General features: G+C 45.6%; 1 protein-coding gene across 1 annotated transcript in view; it reads left to right on the forward strand.

The window, feature by feature from the left end:
• MYBBP1A (MYB binding protein 1a) overlaps window positions 1–13,940 on the forward strand; it is a 51,193-nt gene that overhangs the window by 34,453 nt on the left and 2,800 nt on the right. The window contains exon 24 of the mRNA XM_064729405.1: window positions 3,459–3,572. Coding sequence (XP_064585475.1) covers window positions 3,459–3,572 — 114 coding nt within the window. The remainder of the gene's footprint in view (window positions 1–3,458; window positions 3,573–13,940) is intronic.

Below are 13,940 nucleotides of genomic sequence, written 5' to 3' on the forward strand. Positions count from 1 at the left end.
TCTCTGACATTCTTGGGGACAGCATTGTTCTGCCAGCCTCCAAAATTGCCAAATGCTTGTGAAACATTCTAAAATACCAGTGCTGCTGGGGAGGGCAGGAGGGACAGAGACAACTGGGCTGTCAAGTGCTTGAACTCCAGCTCTGGATTTTGTGGAAGTACTTTCCAAACTTCAAATTGCTGCTGGTCTGTGATTTGATGGTAAAACACGTGTAAAAGACACATCATGAGTATATTAAGGGTAAATGATGAGCTGTGAGAAATGACAAGGGTTGAAAGTATTGATGCAAAAGATTTGAGCTAGCTGGGGTGGCTTGGCTCCTCCTGTGTGTGTGGTTTTGTATTTCAAAATATTGAGGTTTCATTGAATACAATGTATTTCATTGTATTCAGTGAAACCTCTGCATCACAGAACTGAACATAGGTAAATTTTATGACTACTCTTCATTTCTGGAAAAGATCTTTCTGTATTCTGGTATTGCTGTCAGTGTTTGGTGGTGCTCCAGTGATGTGTTCCCAGAACTGGCTGGGAGTGGGAATATGCTCATTCCATGGCTTCAGAATTCCCCTGAGCAGTCTCATTTTCTTTTTTGGGCTATTTTCATGAAAAACATTGAGTGTTTGCATTCCCAGAAAGTGGGATGTGTTGAGATGGACAAGAAAGTGGCTTGTGGTATCTCTGGGTAGCCCTCTGAAGCAGGTGTGGGGTGATAAATGTTCACTGCATGTGCATGGATGTCACACCTCCAACATGTTGGCTTTCAGCTGCATTGTGTTCATGTATTTGAGAAGATAAGGAAAATGAAATGCAGCAGCAGAGCTGTTTCTCTGCCACCTTGTCCTGATCTGAAGTAAATATTTTATTTTTCGTGTCTCAAATGGGAGAAGTTGTTCGTGCTTAGTATTAAATTATCATTGGTTTCAAAAACAATCAGGAAAAAGAATAATGATGACTGGAGCAAAAGCAGTGTTTTAATTATGTGAAACTCAAAACATATTTTCACTCTACTGGAATCCAGTACACAGGCTGGAGGTGTGAAAGCTCTGAGTGTGACAGAATTACTAAAGAGTGCTAGCAGCAGCCAGGATCCTCAGGTGTTGGTTGCTCTGAATTCCTCATTTATGTCACACAGAAGGGAATGCTCAGTGCTTTGGGTTGGGTTTTTTTTTCCCTTTTGAAATACTTTTCAGGCTCAGTGCTCCCTGAGGAGCAGGTCCCATCCAGGGACTGTTCTCAGTGCACTGGATGAGTTCAGGTCTCCAGAGCTCCCATTCCCTTGCATAGCTTTGGTTTCCTCCCAGTTCTTTTCCTCATTAGCTTTGCAGTGCTGCTGCCCACTGCTGCCTGGAGCAGCTCCCAGCTGCCCCCTGGAGTTCTCCTGCAGTGCTGAGATATCCCAGGACACCTTCACAGAGCCCTGCTCTCTGCTCTACACCCACCTGCAGTATGGATGTGTTTGTGATTGTCAGAGAAGAGCTGGTGCCTGGGGGTGTGTGACCCTGCCTGGGCCTTTCAGAATGAATTACAGTCTTTCATCCACTCCAGGGGTCACATTCTCTTTTTAATTGCACTGAAGTGACTTTCCAGTAACATTTGGTAGACACATGCCATAATTTGTTCTGTTAGACACAGCCTCCCCATAATTACAAGGAATATGTAAGCCTGCCTGCCTTGAAGATGGTGTTGGGGTGTTCTCTGTCACTGGATGAGCATAAATCTGACATGGCCTCGCTGGTTCCCTGCTGCATTTTCACCTTGCAGTGAAGAACAGAATTTCTGTGTGTAATAAAAGCTCTTTTTACTTTGATAATTCTCTTCACTGGCCATACTGGTGCAAACTGGAGGTAAGCTTACAAGGATGTGTGACATAATCTGTTGTGAAACAGATACAGGTGCTGATATTCTTCAGGGAGCAACCTGTGTTCCACTGTCCATCTGTCCCAGGAGCCTGGGATGTGTTGTGTGGGAAACACAGACCTCCTTGAGTTGTGACATGTTCTGTTTGACTGCCCACAACTCTGGCTGGTCACACTGCTCCCAGGAATCCCAGGGATTCCTTCTCTTTGCTCACTCTGAATTATTCAGTAAATAGCTCCCTAGAAATTGAAACTCTACAAACCCAACAGGAGTTTTCCCTAAAAATTCAATAGAAGTTTTTATCCTCCTGCTCCATGTTTTTCAGGTTGTTTCTCTCTGACCCAAGGGGGCTCTGGAGGCCAGGTTGGGAATCACCAGGTTGTTTTTATCCTTGAGGTCTCAGACTCTTAATCTCAATGATGTCTTTTGTAAGGAGCTTTAGAAACTTTGCTCATTTGTCTTCTGTGATATGTGGTTAAAGAACAGCAGCTGTTGCTTTCTTTGGATGAGATTAGCTCTTGTAAATCCTTCTGATTTTTGATATTTGTAACTGCATTCAGTTTTGGGCTGTGTGATGGCAGCTAGAGGCAACATTTTTTTCTTTGTATGGGTAGAATTTGCTCACTAACTCTGTGCTGCTACAAAAATTTCCCCCTTAAATCTTCTAAGCTATTTATACTAATCCTCATTACTGTATTTTGGGCATTTCTCTATTTTGCCTTTGACTAATGCTGCATTTTTCTCTTGTACCTGAGAAAGCCTTAAAATATTCTGGAATAGAAAAGGATATGTAAGAAGATTGCAGATTCCTGTTGGTTTCTAGTGGCCAATCTTTTCATTACTGTGTTAATGAGCAAGTTTGACTCCAGGCAAGGCCCAGTGCTGCTCTGAACAGCAGTTCCCATCTAGTGTTCCTTTGAAATGAAGCATTTGCTGTCCTACCAGCTTTTATTTTTTGTTATTTGTGCCTGTTGCATTGGTCAGGGCACAGAAAAGCTGCAGTCACTCAAAGGTGCTGCCTGAAAACTTGGGGAGACTCAGGGTGATGCCCTTGGAGCAGCTGCTGAAGCATGTTTTGGGTATTTGTGCCTCAGTCTAGAACTGTAATGATCCCTCCACTCCCCTGTAACCTTCTCCTTTCTATATGTGCATTCAACCATAACCCACCACCCTGTTCCTAAGGGGTGGCTCTGTAATGAGCTGGACAATGTTTCAAACAGAGCTTTTGCTGAAGGAGGGCAGGTTTAGGTTGGATATTAGCAAGAAATTCCTCCCTGTGAGGGTGGTGGGGCCCTGGCACAGGTTTGCCCAGGAAAGCTGGGGCTGCCCCATCCCTGGAAGTGTCCAAGGCCAGGCTGGATGGGGCTTGGAGCACCCTGAGTGTCCCTGTCCCTGTTCTGGTCCCTGGCAGAGGAGCAGAGATGATCTTTAGGGTCCCTTCCAGCCCAAATCAGTGTGTGACACTTGTTTGGTGAGGATGTGCAGCTTTGTGTGCTGGCCTCCCCTGGATGGTGTGTGCAGCTGTTGGCTGTAGCAGGGATTTTCATTGCTGACCCCTTCCCTGGAGAGTTTCATGTTCTTCTCTCCCCTTTCTCTTTCAGGCCATGGCCTGCTTGCTTCTGCACAGAGTTCTGCTAATTCATGAACTGAAGCTCTTCATCACAGAGGAGGAGTGGGAGGAACTGATCACCAGGAGCATCAGCCAAGTGACACAGGTAACAAACATGAGCTGGCACCTCATGGGTGCTGCTCTCATCTGTCTGCTGCTTGGGCTCAGAGTGCAGTCTGGGATGGGCTCAGCTGAAATGGCCTTAGAGAATTTGTACATGATGGCAGCAGCTCTGAGTGCTGCCTGCCAGGTTCCAGAATTCTTGGAACACCACTGTGATGTTCCTGGTGCAGCTCGATGAGGCTGCACCAAGCAGACAGAGCTTAAATTTTAGAGAATGCACTCATACAGATCAATTTAAGGTGTTAAAAAAAAGGAAAATTAAAAACAATGGAATGGTATTGTGAACATTAATTTCAAGACATGTCATGTAAATTCTGTGTTGGAATGAACTTCAGGGCCACAAAAGCAGAGCTGAGATGCACTGGACTTGTGACTCCTGGTGCACTGCAGCCATTATGGACCAGACTGCCTTGCTGATATTGCTCATCAGGGAAACCTTAAAATACATTGGGAAATCGTTTGTGCAGAAGAACCAGTGACAGAAATTGCAGGGCTCCTGAGTAAAGTACAAATTGTACCTGAGGACAGTGTTTGGGTGCAGCTGTTACCTGGGAGATGATCTGTGGGACAGGAGGTTGAAGAGGCAAATGCCATTCACTTTTATTCTTGTGGATTGATGTGGGGGGAACCGAGCAGCCAAATTAATGTTGTGATGTGGTAACTGAACTTGATGACATGGGAGATTCCAGTCCTGGAGTTTCTATGTAACTGTAATAATGACCTCCTTCATTACTTACTCACATGCTGGCTACATGGTAATTTAGGCTGTTCTATAATTTGCTGTATTGAAAGAGAACAATTAGATCTGTTTGTTTCTGTCAAGGAGGGACAAAATCTAAGCAAGTTTAAAACAAGGAATTTAAAGATGTTTATAATCTGGATCCTCAGTTTCATTACACACTTTTTATGTACAGATTACATCAGGAATCCAATGGGTGGAGTTAGGTATGATTTTGTTTCTCAGCTACATAAAACATGCCACTCCTCCCAGCCTGGTCATTTCCATGTTTCTCTCTAGCAGCTGAATGCATGCAGAACTCAGTGATTCACTGGGAAACCACAAACATTTACAATGCCTTTATGTTGTTCTTGTCAGGGAGAGTTTAGCAACTTGCAACCCATCCAAGATTATGATGAGCTTTGCTATTAAAGTTTCCTCAGTGCCTCTCATTTCTGTGGTCATGTGTGTTTAAAGAGAAATTCCTGAGAAATACTGTCAGTTTGTTTGGGTTGTCCAAGGTTTACCCTGTGGGCAGGAGGCCTCCCATGCTGTTAGGTGGCAGTGGCATAGAGCTGCTGGTTCTCTTTTTGGCCTGAAAAAGTCCTGAGATAACATTTTTACAGACTGCTGGTGGTGGTCATACATGTGGGGGTTTTGTCTCCCTTCCTCTGCTTCCCCCATGCACTTAACCCAGCTGTGGGGCTGGGCCAGCTGCACATTCAATATTGCTGTGGTGAGAAGGGTCAGGGACTTTATATTCCACATAAAAATAGTTTTGATTCATAACCAAAGGCTGGCACTTGTGCTGAAAGACTTTCTAAAGCTGCAAAAGAAATGCTGTGTGTTTCTGGTGGTGCAGAAATGCTCACTTCTGTGGTTAAGAGCTGTAGAAACATGTAGTGGCTCCGTGGTGTAGTAAAACAATACTCACAGTGTCACTGATCTCTTTTAAAGATGGTAAAAAATCTCTTGTGGTAGAAGTCAGAGGCTGGGAACTGAGCAAATTTAGAATCTGTAGGAAGCATGTATTTGTCAGAGACTCTTCCAGCACTGAAATAACTTGCTGAAGGGTTTATTAGCCCTGAATCTCCAGGTGGAAGCTCTGTGCTTGGCTCACAGAGAAGCTGCAGGTGGGGCAGAAGTTCCAGGACAATGTTGAAGTTATGGGGTGAGTTTGTTTGGGCAGAGCTTGGACTGAACAGCCCTTTCTGGCACTGCTGTTCCCACACACTCCTGCTTGGCTGGAGTATTTGCAGAGCTCTGAGCTCTCCTGCAGCTCAGTCCCATCCCTTCTCTTCTGAGACTTGTTTCCATGGGCCATTCCAGGTCAGCTGTGGGGTTAGAGGTGAGTTTGTCAGTGAGTAGGTGCTGGCAGAGGTGGGTGCTTACCTGGGAGAGCCTGGACTGGAAGCTGTGGGATGCTGTGGAAAATGATGATATTTATTGCCCTGCCTCTGGCTGAAATGGCTGTGTTTGTCATTGGCCACTCCTGCCACTGTCCCTCACGAATAGCTGTTTTAAGAGGAAAAAAATTATAATTGTGAATTTTGTGTCTTTCTTTGACCCAGGGAGAGGTTTGCAGCTCTTTAACTGATGTGCTCTTGTAATTCAGCTGGTGCTGCTGCTCACAAGGGCACTGTCCCCTGTGCCACTCTCTGTGTCCTGGGTCACACTGGCAGCTGGGAGGCTGCAGCTGGCACAGAGGACAGGATATCATCTCCTGGTGTCTCCCTGCTCAGCCTGTCCTGCCTCAGGGGTTGCACTGCCTACCTGCTGAGATCCTCAGTGAGGAGCATCCTCACCAGGGAAATCTGGGCTGGGTCGGGCAGGGATGTGAGCTGGAACTGGGAACAGGCAGTGTGAGACAAGTGCAGTCTTGGATATCACTGAATTATGCAGGCAAAGCTAAGAGGCAGATGAGGGAGAATCAACAGCCAGGAACATGAAGTGAAGAGACAGATTCCTGAAATAGCAGCTCTGGCTGCTGCAAGGCAGTGGCTCTTGTGCTTACATAAGCTAACTTGACCTTATTTGTTCCCAAATTGTTTAAGCATGCTTATAAAACATACATCAGAGCCATGAGGGATCCGTGTTTGCCTCTCCTTAGTGAGGCAGCTCTGGGTGTCCCATCAGGTACTTTGGAGTTGATTTCTTTGTGTGAGAGCCCTGCTTGCTGTTGGTGCTCTTGGCTGGTGCTGCTGGGTCACCTGGGCAGAAAGTGTTGTCCACAGCCCTGCACTGCAAAGGTGAGGAAACAGAAAAACACCTCTGGCACAGTTTTGGCCTCCCAAATCCTATATAGTTACATTACACAAAGCAGAATCTTGCTGCAGTTGTTCAGGTCTGTTCTAACTGGGGCTCTGGATGGCTCAGTTGTGTTCATGGTATAAAGAAATAGAGTTCATGTTGTAAGTGACAGAGCTCACCTGGGATGCTGGAACATTTGGCAGGAACATCTTCCTCTTGGAGAGCTTTGTTCTTTATCAGTTGGTCTCAAAGTGCTTTACAAAGGAAGTTCAAAGCACTGAGTTGTTGATGTCATGGAGAAAGTATTTTGCAGAAACCCAAGCCATAATGGATTTGGTTTGGTAGAGCTGCTCATCCTGTTTTACAGGTGACACTCCTTGGCTGGGAGCTGAGCCAGGAATCAAACTTGGCTCTCCTGAGACATCTCAGAGCCCCTTTTTGTGCATGGACAATCTGACCATCACTTCAGAACATCCCTGTGTGTTGGGCAGTCACCTCTGTCCCAGCTCACCTCTGCTGGCTGAGGCTGCCCTCAGGAACAGTGGAACACTCACAGAGCCTGAGATCCAGTTCCCCATTCCATACAGGAAACTCTCCCCCAGTTTGGTGAGGGATCCCTGGCTTTGCTACTAGGGCCCACACACTCTTTTCTCTCCATTTCATCTTTCAGCTCTCCCACTTGTCACTGGAGGCACATTTTGGTGTTTGTTTCCTTTGTTAGATAAATTTATGTTTTGGTTTATTTGTTACAAAATTGCTGTCTTGGCTTTGGAGTGACCTGTACCAATTTTTCAGTAACTCACTGACAGATTCAGGGCAGGAAGTTCCAGATTCTGAATACATAATTTCATTACCTTTTTTTTTGTCATCCCTTTCCTATGGACCTGCTTGCCCTCTTGAACTGAGGTGTTCTGTGTAACTCCCAGCTTATGCTGAAACTCCCAGTTATGATGTGAAAGTCAAAGGGAGTGGGAATAGTCCAGAAAATACATGTTTGGATGGTTGTGAGCTCAAAACAGAGCAGCCCTCAGAAAACTGTTGTTAAAACTGCTTTCTCTGCCTTGAACACAGTGATTTCCTGAGGGTTTCCTTTTTCTTCTGCAGTAATTTCATAAGAAGAGACAAATTTTACTGCTGATTTTCCCTTTGCTTGTTTTGTCAGTGTCTGGGCAGAGCAGGCAGGGTTCCACTTGGCTGTTTGAAACCCACATGGGATCAAGGCACCCTGCACTGACAGAATCCAATACCTGGGTTCAGGGCATGACCAGAGCACTCCCAGTCACCAGTTCTGGATAGTTCAGATAATTCACATCATCCCATGAGATGCATTTGATGCCTCAGGTGTTGGTTAGGCTTGGACTGGGCAGGCATGGATGAGGACAGGAAGGGATGGCACAGATAACCCCAGAGCTCTTTTCCATAGCATGTGGAAGTTGCTGTGTGCTCCCTGAAGATCATTGTTGTGCAGCATTCCAGGGTTTTGTTAATATGGTGTTGTTCAGCAAGGGGTTTAAAAGAATATCTGGAATTACTAAGAATGTGTGGGGGAGAGAGGAGTACACTATCTGCCCTTCCACTGTGGACATGCCCTTAATTTCTGAAGGGCATCACATTTGATTATCAGTGTCTTAATTTGTAGTAAGATAAATTATTAAAGTGGCTTCATCAAATCTCTAAAAAAGCCATCCTTCAATTTTTTTCCTTGAAGATTGCCTGAACCTTTATCTGTCCATCTTTATAAATTCTTAATTCATTGCCCTTTCTCAGCCTCTTAGCTTGTAAAATGAGGCCAGTCCTGATTTAACTGATAGCTTGCAGAATACTGGATGTCTCTGTGGAGATTTCCTTTTCCTCTGTTCCCTCAGCTGTCCTGTGTGGTTTTTCCCTGCTGCATTTTCATGTGGCATTTGAAAAAAAAAAAATCAAGATCATTAAACTTTGGAAAGTGTTGCCATCTTCTGTGATGATCTTCTGGATTTTTTGTCTCCATCACCAAAAATGTCTTTATTTACACCCTTCAGCATGTGGGTCTGCTCAGTCCCCTGCCTTCCCTTCTTCTCAGTCAGGGGCAAGCAGAGACTTGGTGGTTCCCCCCTTTGGGAGCATTTCTTCATGACTTGTTTGTGTTAGAGATGCAAGGAAATAAGGTTTGAACATTGATACTTTCAGTCTTCAGAAACTTAGTGAGAGAAAATGGATGGAGGAGGGGCTGCCAGTGCTTCTGTTCTGCCTTTGTGTGCCTGTTACCTGCTGCCCATGGGTTGGAAATGGATGTGGCTCTGGAAAGATGAAAACTGGAGTGAAGAGACATCCTGCTTGCTCTTCCCTCCTCTCTTGTCTTCCATGGGTTAGCCCTGAGTTCTGGTTTGGGATCTGTTGTACAGTGATTATTATCATGAGAGGAAGTATTTGGGGCTGTTTGTCTGGGTTTGGGAAGCTCAGAGTTGATTCCTGGCTCTGTCCTGCTTTGTGTGGCAGCATCACTGAATGGGGAATGATGCTGGCTCAGCTCTTTCCTCTCAGGAGAAGCACAAGCAGAGTAACAGGTGAGGGGATTCTGAGCATTCTGTGTGGGACAGTGACAGGACATTGTGCAGCTCCCAGTGATGGATCTGTCAGGCTGATCCCATGGAGGGGAAGGGCTGCTTGTTCCAGCAGTGAACTAGGCTGAAGGACATGCTGGGAATGCATAAATATTGAATTTGCTGGGAATGTCCTGATAAAGTCAGGAATGATGTATCTGACTCCATGTTCTCAGAAGGCTAATTTATTATTTTATAATACTATCATATCTTAAAGAATACTATACTAAAGAATACAGGAAGGATACTTACAGAATGCTAAAAGATAATAATGAAACTCCTGACTCTCTCCAGAGCCCTGACACAGCTTGGCCCTGATTGGCCAAAGAGTGAAAACAACTCCCAGCAGAATGCAATGGAACAATCACCTGTGGGTAAACAATCCCCAAACACATTCCACATGAGCACAACACAGGAGAAGCAAATGAGATAAGAATTGTTTTCCTTTTCTCTCAGGCTTCTCAGATTCCCAGGAGAAAATCTGTGGGAGAAGGGACTTTTTCAGATAATGTAACTGCCACACATAAACATGAAATGGCATTCAGACTGCCAGCTGGGAGCTGAGCTTGTCTCTGGTGGCAGAGCACTCTGTGGCACTTGGAGTTCTGCTGTGTCCTGTGAGTCTGGGCTGGGAGTGTCCCCCAGTGGTCCCTGTGGCAGGGGCAGAGGTGCAGCCTTGCAGGAACATTGCAGGGCTCCCTGGAACAGCACATTGGCATCTCCCCTGCAGGGGAGCTGGGCCCTGCCTGGGATGCTGACTTTGGCGCTGGGTGTGCATACAGCCCTTGTGCTGTGTGAATTTCTCACCAAAAGAATAATAAAGCACTGGAATGCTCTTCCCAGGGAGGTGGTGGAATCACCATCTCTGGGTGTCTTTAAAAAAAGACTGGACATGGCACTGGGTGCTACAGTCTGGGTGAGGTGTTAGGGCACAGGTTGGACTCAGTGATCTTAGAGTTCTCTTCCAACCTCATTAATCTGTAATTCTGTCATTCTGTGCTGTGTGATGGTTTCAGGGGAGTTTTGGACTCTGAGCTGTGTGGTTATAACTTCCTGCCAGCTCTCTGTCCTACCTGTGTGACTGAATTACTGCAGATATTCACCTCCTGTGCTCCAACTTGTTTCACACTTTGTGAAGATGGGGAATGCTGTGAAGTGCAGTGTGACATGGAATGAAGGCTGGATCCTGCAGTGGTTGGGATGTGTCCATGTGTGATACAGGAGTGAGGGATGTAATAAACCCCACTGATGGTTAAGATGCTGGCAGTGTGCAGTTCTTGTAGGAATCTGAGAAGCAGAGAGCTCTGGATCCAGGAGTGCCCTCCTCCAGAAACACCAGAGGCTCTGGAAGCAGCAATCTGACACAGCCAGACAGACAGAGCCACCTCTGCAGCTGCATCCACACAGGGTGAGGCAGCAGCTCTGTTGTGTGCTGCCTTGAGGTGAGAGGGGAGTTCCAGCTGTGGAAATTGCCTCCATAGCTTTTCCTTTTGGAAAATGACCTGCCCAGATCTGCTGACAGCTCAGATGTGCAGACATGATTAACCAGCACAGCTATTGCTGAGCTGGAACTGAGCTACCCTCTGAAATGGGACTGGCTGTCCTGAAGCAGCAGAGGAAGAAAAGCAGAAAATGGGAGAAAAGCAACATAAATCAGCAAGTGAAGGCAGGGTAGCTGTTGGGTGTAAATCATGAGGTCTCTGCTTTTAGTCTGGTGTAATTGGGTTGTGTGACCCTTGGGCTGGCAGTGCTTTCAGAGGCCAGGGAGTTGGATACCTGTGGAACAGCTCATGGCAGAGAATCAAGGAACAGTGGTCAGACAAGTTCTGCTGGGTTTCCCTTTCACTCTCAGCACTGACCTGCAGCATAGCTGGAAGCAAAGCCCTGCTCTGTGCCTCAGTCCTGCTATGTAAAACACATCTTTACCAGCCTTGTGCAAGTGTTTGTGATCTGATCAGCTCTCCCAAGGGTGCTGCAGAGGACTGGAATACAACTTCTCTTTTAAAGGCATGTTTGCCATCTGTTACAGAATAGCTTTTGCTTTGATTTTATGGTTGGATGGTGAACATTCCCCAAATAAAATCAGGCTAGGCCTGTAAGATGATTGACCTCTGCAGTTGGGGTGGCAGAGCTGATTCCATCTTCAGGGACCTGAGTGAGGGAGCAGAACACTGCATGCAGACACTGGTTGGTGTCCTATGTAGGAAGTTTTGTAATTACTTGAGATTAAATTATATAAATTCTTGGGAAAGCTGCTTTTGACTTCTGGCCCAGTTCCCATTGAAGGGGCTTTGGTTTCATTCCCTGGGATCCTTTTCTCAGGGTTTCCAGCACTCCCAGCCCAGAGTCAGCTTCTTTTACATAACCAGAGTGGGAATGTTTGTGTTGGTGTCTCATGCTAACACAAATAACACAAATCCCATGGAGGCAAACAATGCACATAACACAAATCCCATGGAAGCAACTGCTCCATTCTGTGCACTCCCTGCTGCTGGAGGAGGAGAATGGAGCAATGCCTAATCAGAGACAGCATCTCATGGAATGCTAATGGAGTGCTCTGAGTGCTGAGATGAAGATAATGAGATTGGGCTGAGCAGGAATTGGGCTCAGGTCTTTGGGGAGGCTTGGCTGGCTCTGCCCACCCCATACAGAGCTGCTGCTGGTGGTTTTGTGCTTTAGTAGCAAATTTGTTTTACACCCTTGGTAGCAGAAGGGAAAGGAAGGAGGCAAATGTTGAGGATCAGTAAAACTTTACCTGAATCCAGCTTCCTTAAAGCCAGTCCTTCTGGGCTAGAGAAAACTGTACAGTCTGTAGGGATGAATTATCTGCTGCTTCTTTGGCTTCTCCACTCAACCTCCTTGCTCCTTCCTGGTCTTGGAGAGCTGCTTTAAAATGATCCATTTCAGCAGGGAGCTCTTTGTTTGCAGAGCATCTCAATTGTACCAGTTTGCTTCTGGCTATTTATACTGGTGGAAGTGTGCTTGTGTTTCCAGTTCCATGCAAAACACAGCTTTAAATAAAGATGTTTAGTCACTAGACCAGTGATGTTTTCCATCTCCAGCTGGGCCAGCCACTCTTTTCTTTCCACATATCTGCATGAATTTGGTTGGGTACCCCCCACTGGATGGATGTCCCAGTTTCCCCAGCACCTGAAAACCTGTGTACTGCTGAAAATCAGCCCCTCAGGTGTTGTTTCAGAGCTACAGAACTTTTCTGTTGACTTCAGTAGGATTTATTTCAAACCCTTCAAAGCATCAGGGCAGCAAGAACAGGCAGAGCCAAACCAGCATGATTTAAATGCACTTGTCCACATCACTCATGTACAGTGAAGAGAGAATGCAATTTATTTTTAACACCTTTTTAATTCTAAAGTGTTTGTATATTGAAAGGATGAAATGACAGTTGACTTCACTTTGGCTCCATCTCACAGCACTGCCCTGATTCTTCCTGTCCCAAGGAGCTGACAATCCATGCTGATTTTCTCACACTGTGAACTTGTGCACAACTTAGCAAAATAAGGATTTCAGCCTAATAGTCTCTCTGAAATGTGATCTAACCACAATGAGGAGCATTGGCCTGGCAATATTTTGTTCTTCAAATTACAAAGAAAAAATGTTTAAAGAAAATGTTTATGTAAATCAGTCTTTTTTGTTTATTATTATTTTAATATTAGTGGTAAGCCTAATAAACTGAATGTGCCTGACCCCTGGGGTGTTACATCCTGCATGTAAAGATTATTTTTTTTCCAATCACACCCCCTGTATTTGTCTCTCTTTTTACCTGGTAGACTTCAGAGCTGTGGAATTGTGTGACCTTGCAGGCTAATGACAGCTCTGGAATAGAGTTGCAGTGCATCTGTCCATATCAGGAGGGAGTAATTAGCAAGTTATTGATAGTCAGATGAAATTGCAGCTTGAATTCCAGCCAGGCTTTCTAATACAGGGCTTGAGTGGACCATCCTGAACAGGACACAACTGTATCTTTATTATTTAGAAAAGATGCTCCCAGAATGGGGAGCCTGTACAGATATAATAATTCTACTTGAAGGCTGCTGGTTTGGCAGACATGTCACCTTGTCTCCCCACTTTCTCTGCTGAAAATGTTCCCTACACTCTTGCTGGGCATCATTATTTTTTCTGTTGTGAGTGTCATTCCTGAAATAATTTGTTTTGGGGAATAAATTTCCTACATCTCTCAGTGTCTGCAAGGATTTTTTATTTTATTTACCAACTTGAAGCTGATGTAGATGGAGAAGAGTTTGCTGAGTCCTTAAATTGTTCCCATCTGGTTGGAATACAGGATCTGTGAGAGAACCATCACACCCCACTGCTGGGTACAGGTTTGGGGCAGGCCCTTCTCAGCCTGGGGAGCTGAGGATGCTGAGCATGGGATGGGCTTTGCCCTTGGCTGTGGTGAAATTCCAAATCCCAAGGAAAGGAGAGCTTGGCCACAAGTGCAGCCTTCTCTGGAGGAATTGGCTGTGATGGGACTGATGCCACTGTCTGCTGCAAATCCTGTTTGATATTAGTGTGATGTGTGTGGGGTTTGCTGTGGTGTGCCCACACAGAAATGGAGTGGGGAGGAAAAGGACCATGTAAGCAGGGATGAAGGACCAGCTGCAGGCAGAGGATCAGTGCCCCTGAGCCACTGGGCTGCCTCTTTATGGCTATTTTCTGCCTTTTTGTAAATAACTGGCTTTTATTTGACCTGTCTTTGGCATGATTTTCCTCTAGCCAGACTCTCAGTGTCTCAGAAACCCTGCAGCACATAAAGAGAACAAAAAGGAGATTTTTCCCTCAG

This window comes from Zonotrichia leucophrys, chromosome 19, assembly GCF_028769735.1.
Source record: "Zonotrichia leucophrys gambelii isolate GWCS_2022_RI chromosome 19, RI_Zleu_2.0, whole genome shotgun sequence".
Taxonomy (NCBI): Eukaryota; Metazoa; Chordata; class Aves; order Passeriformes; family Passerellidae; genus Zonotrichia; species Zonotrichia leucophrys.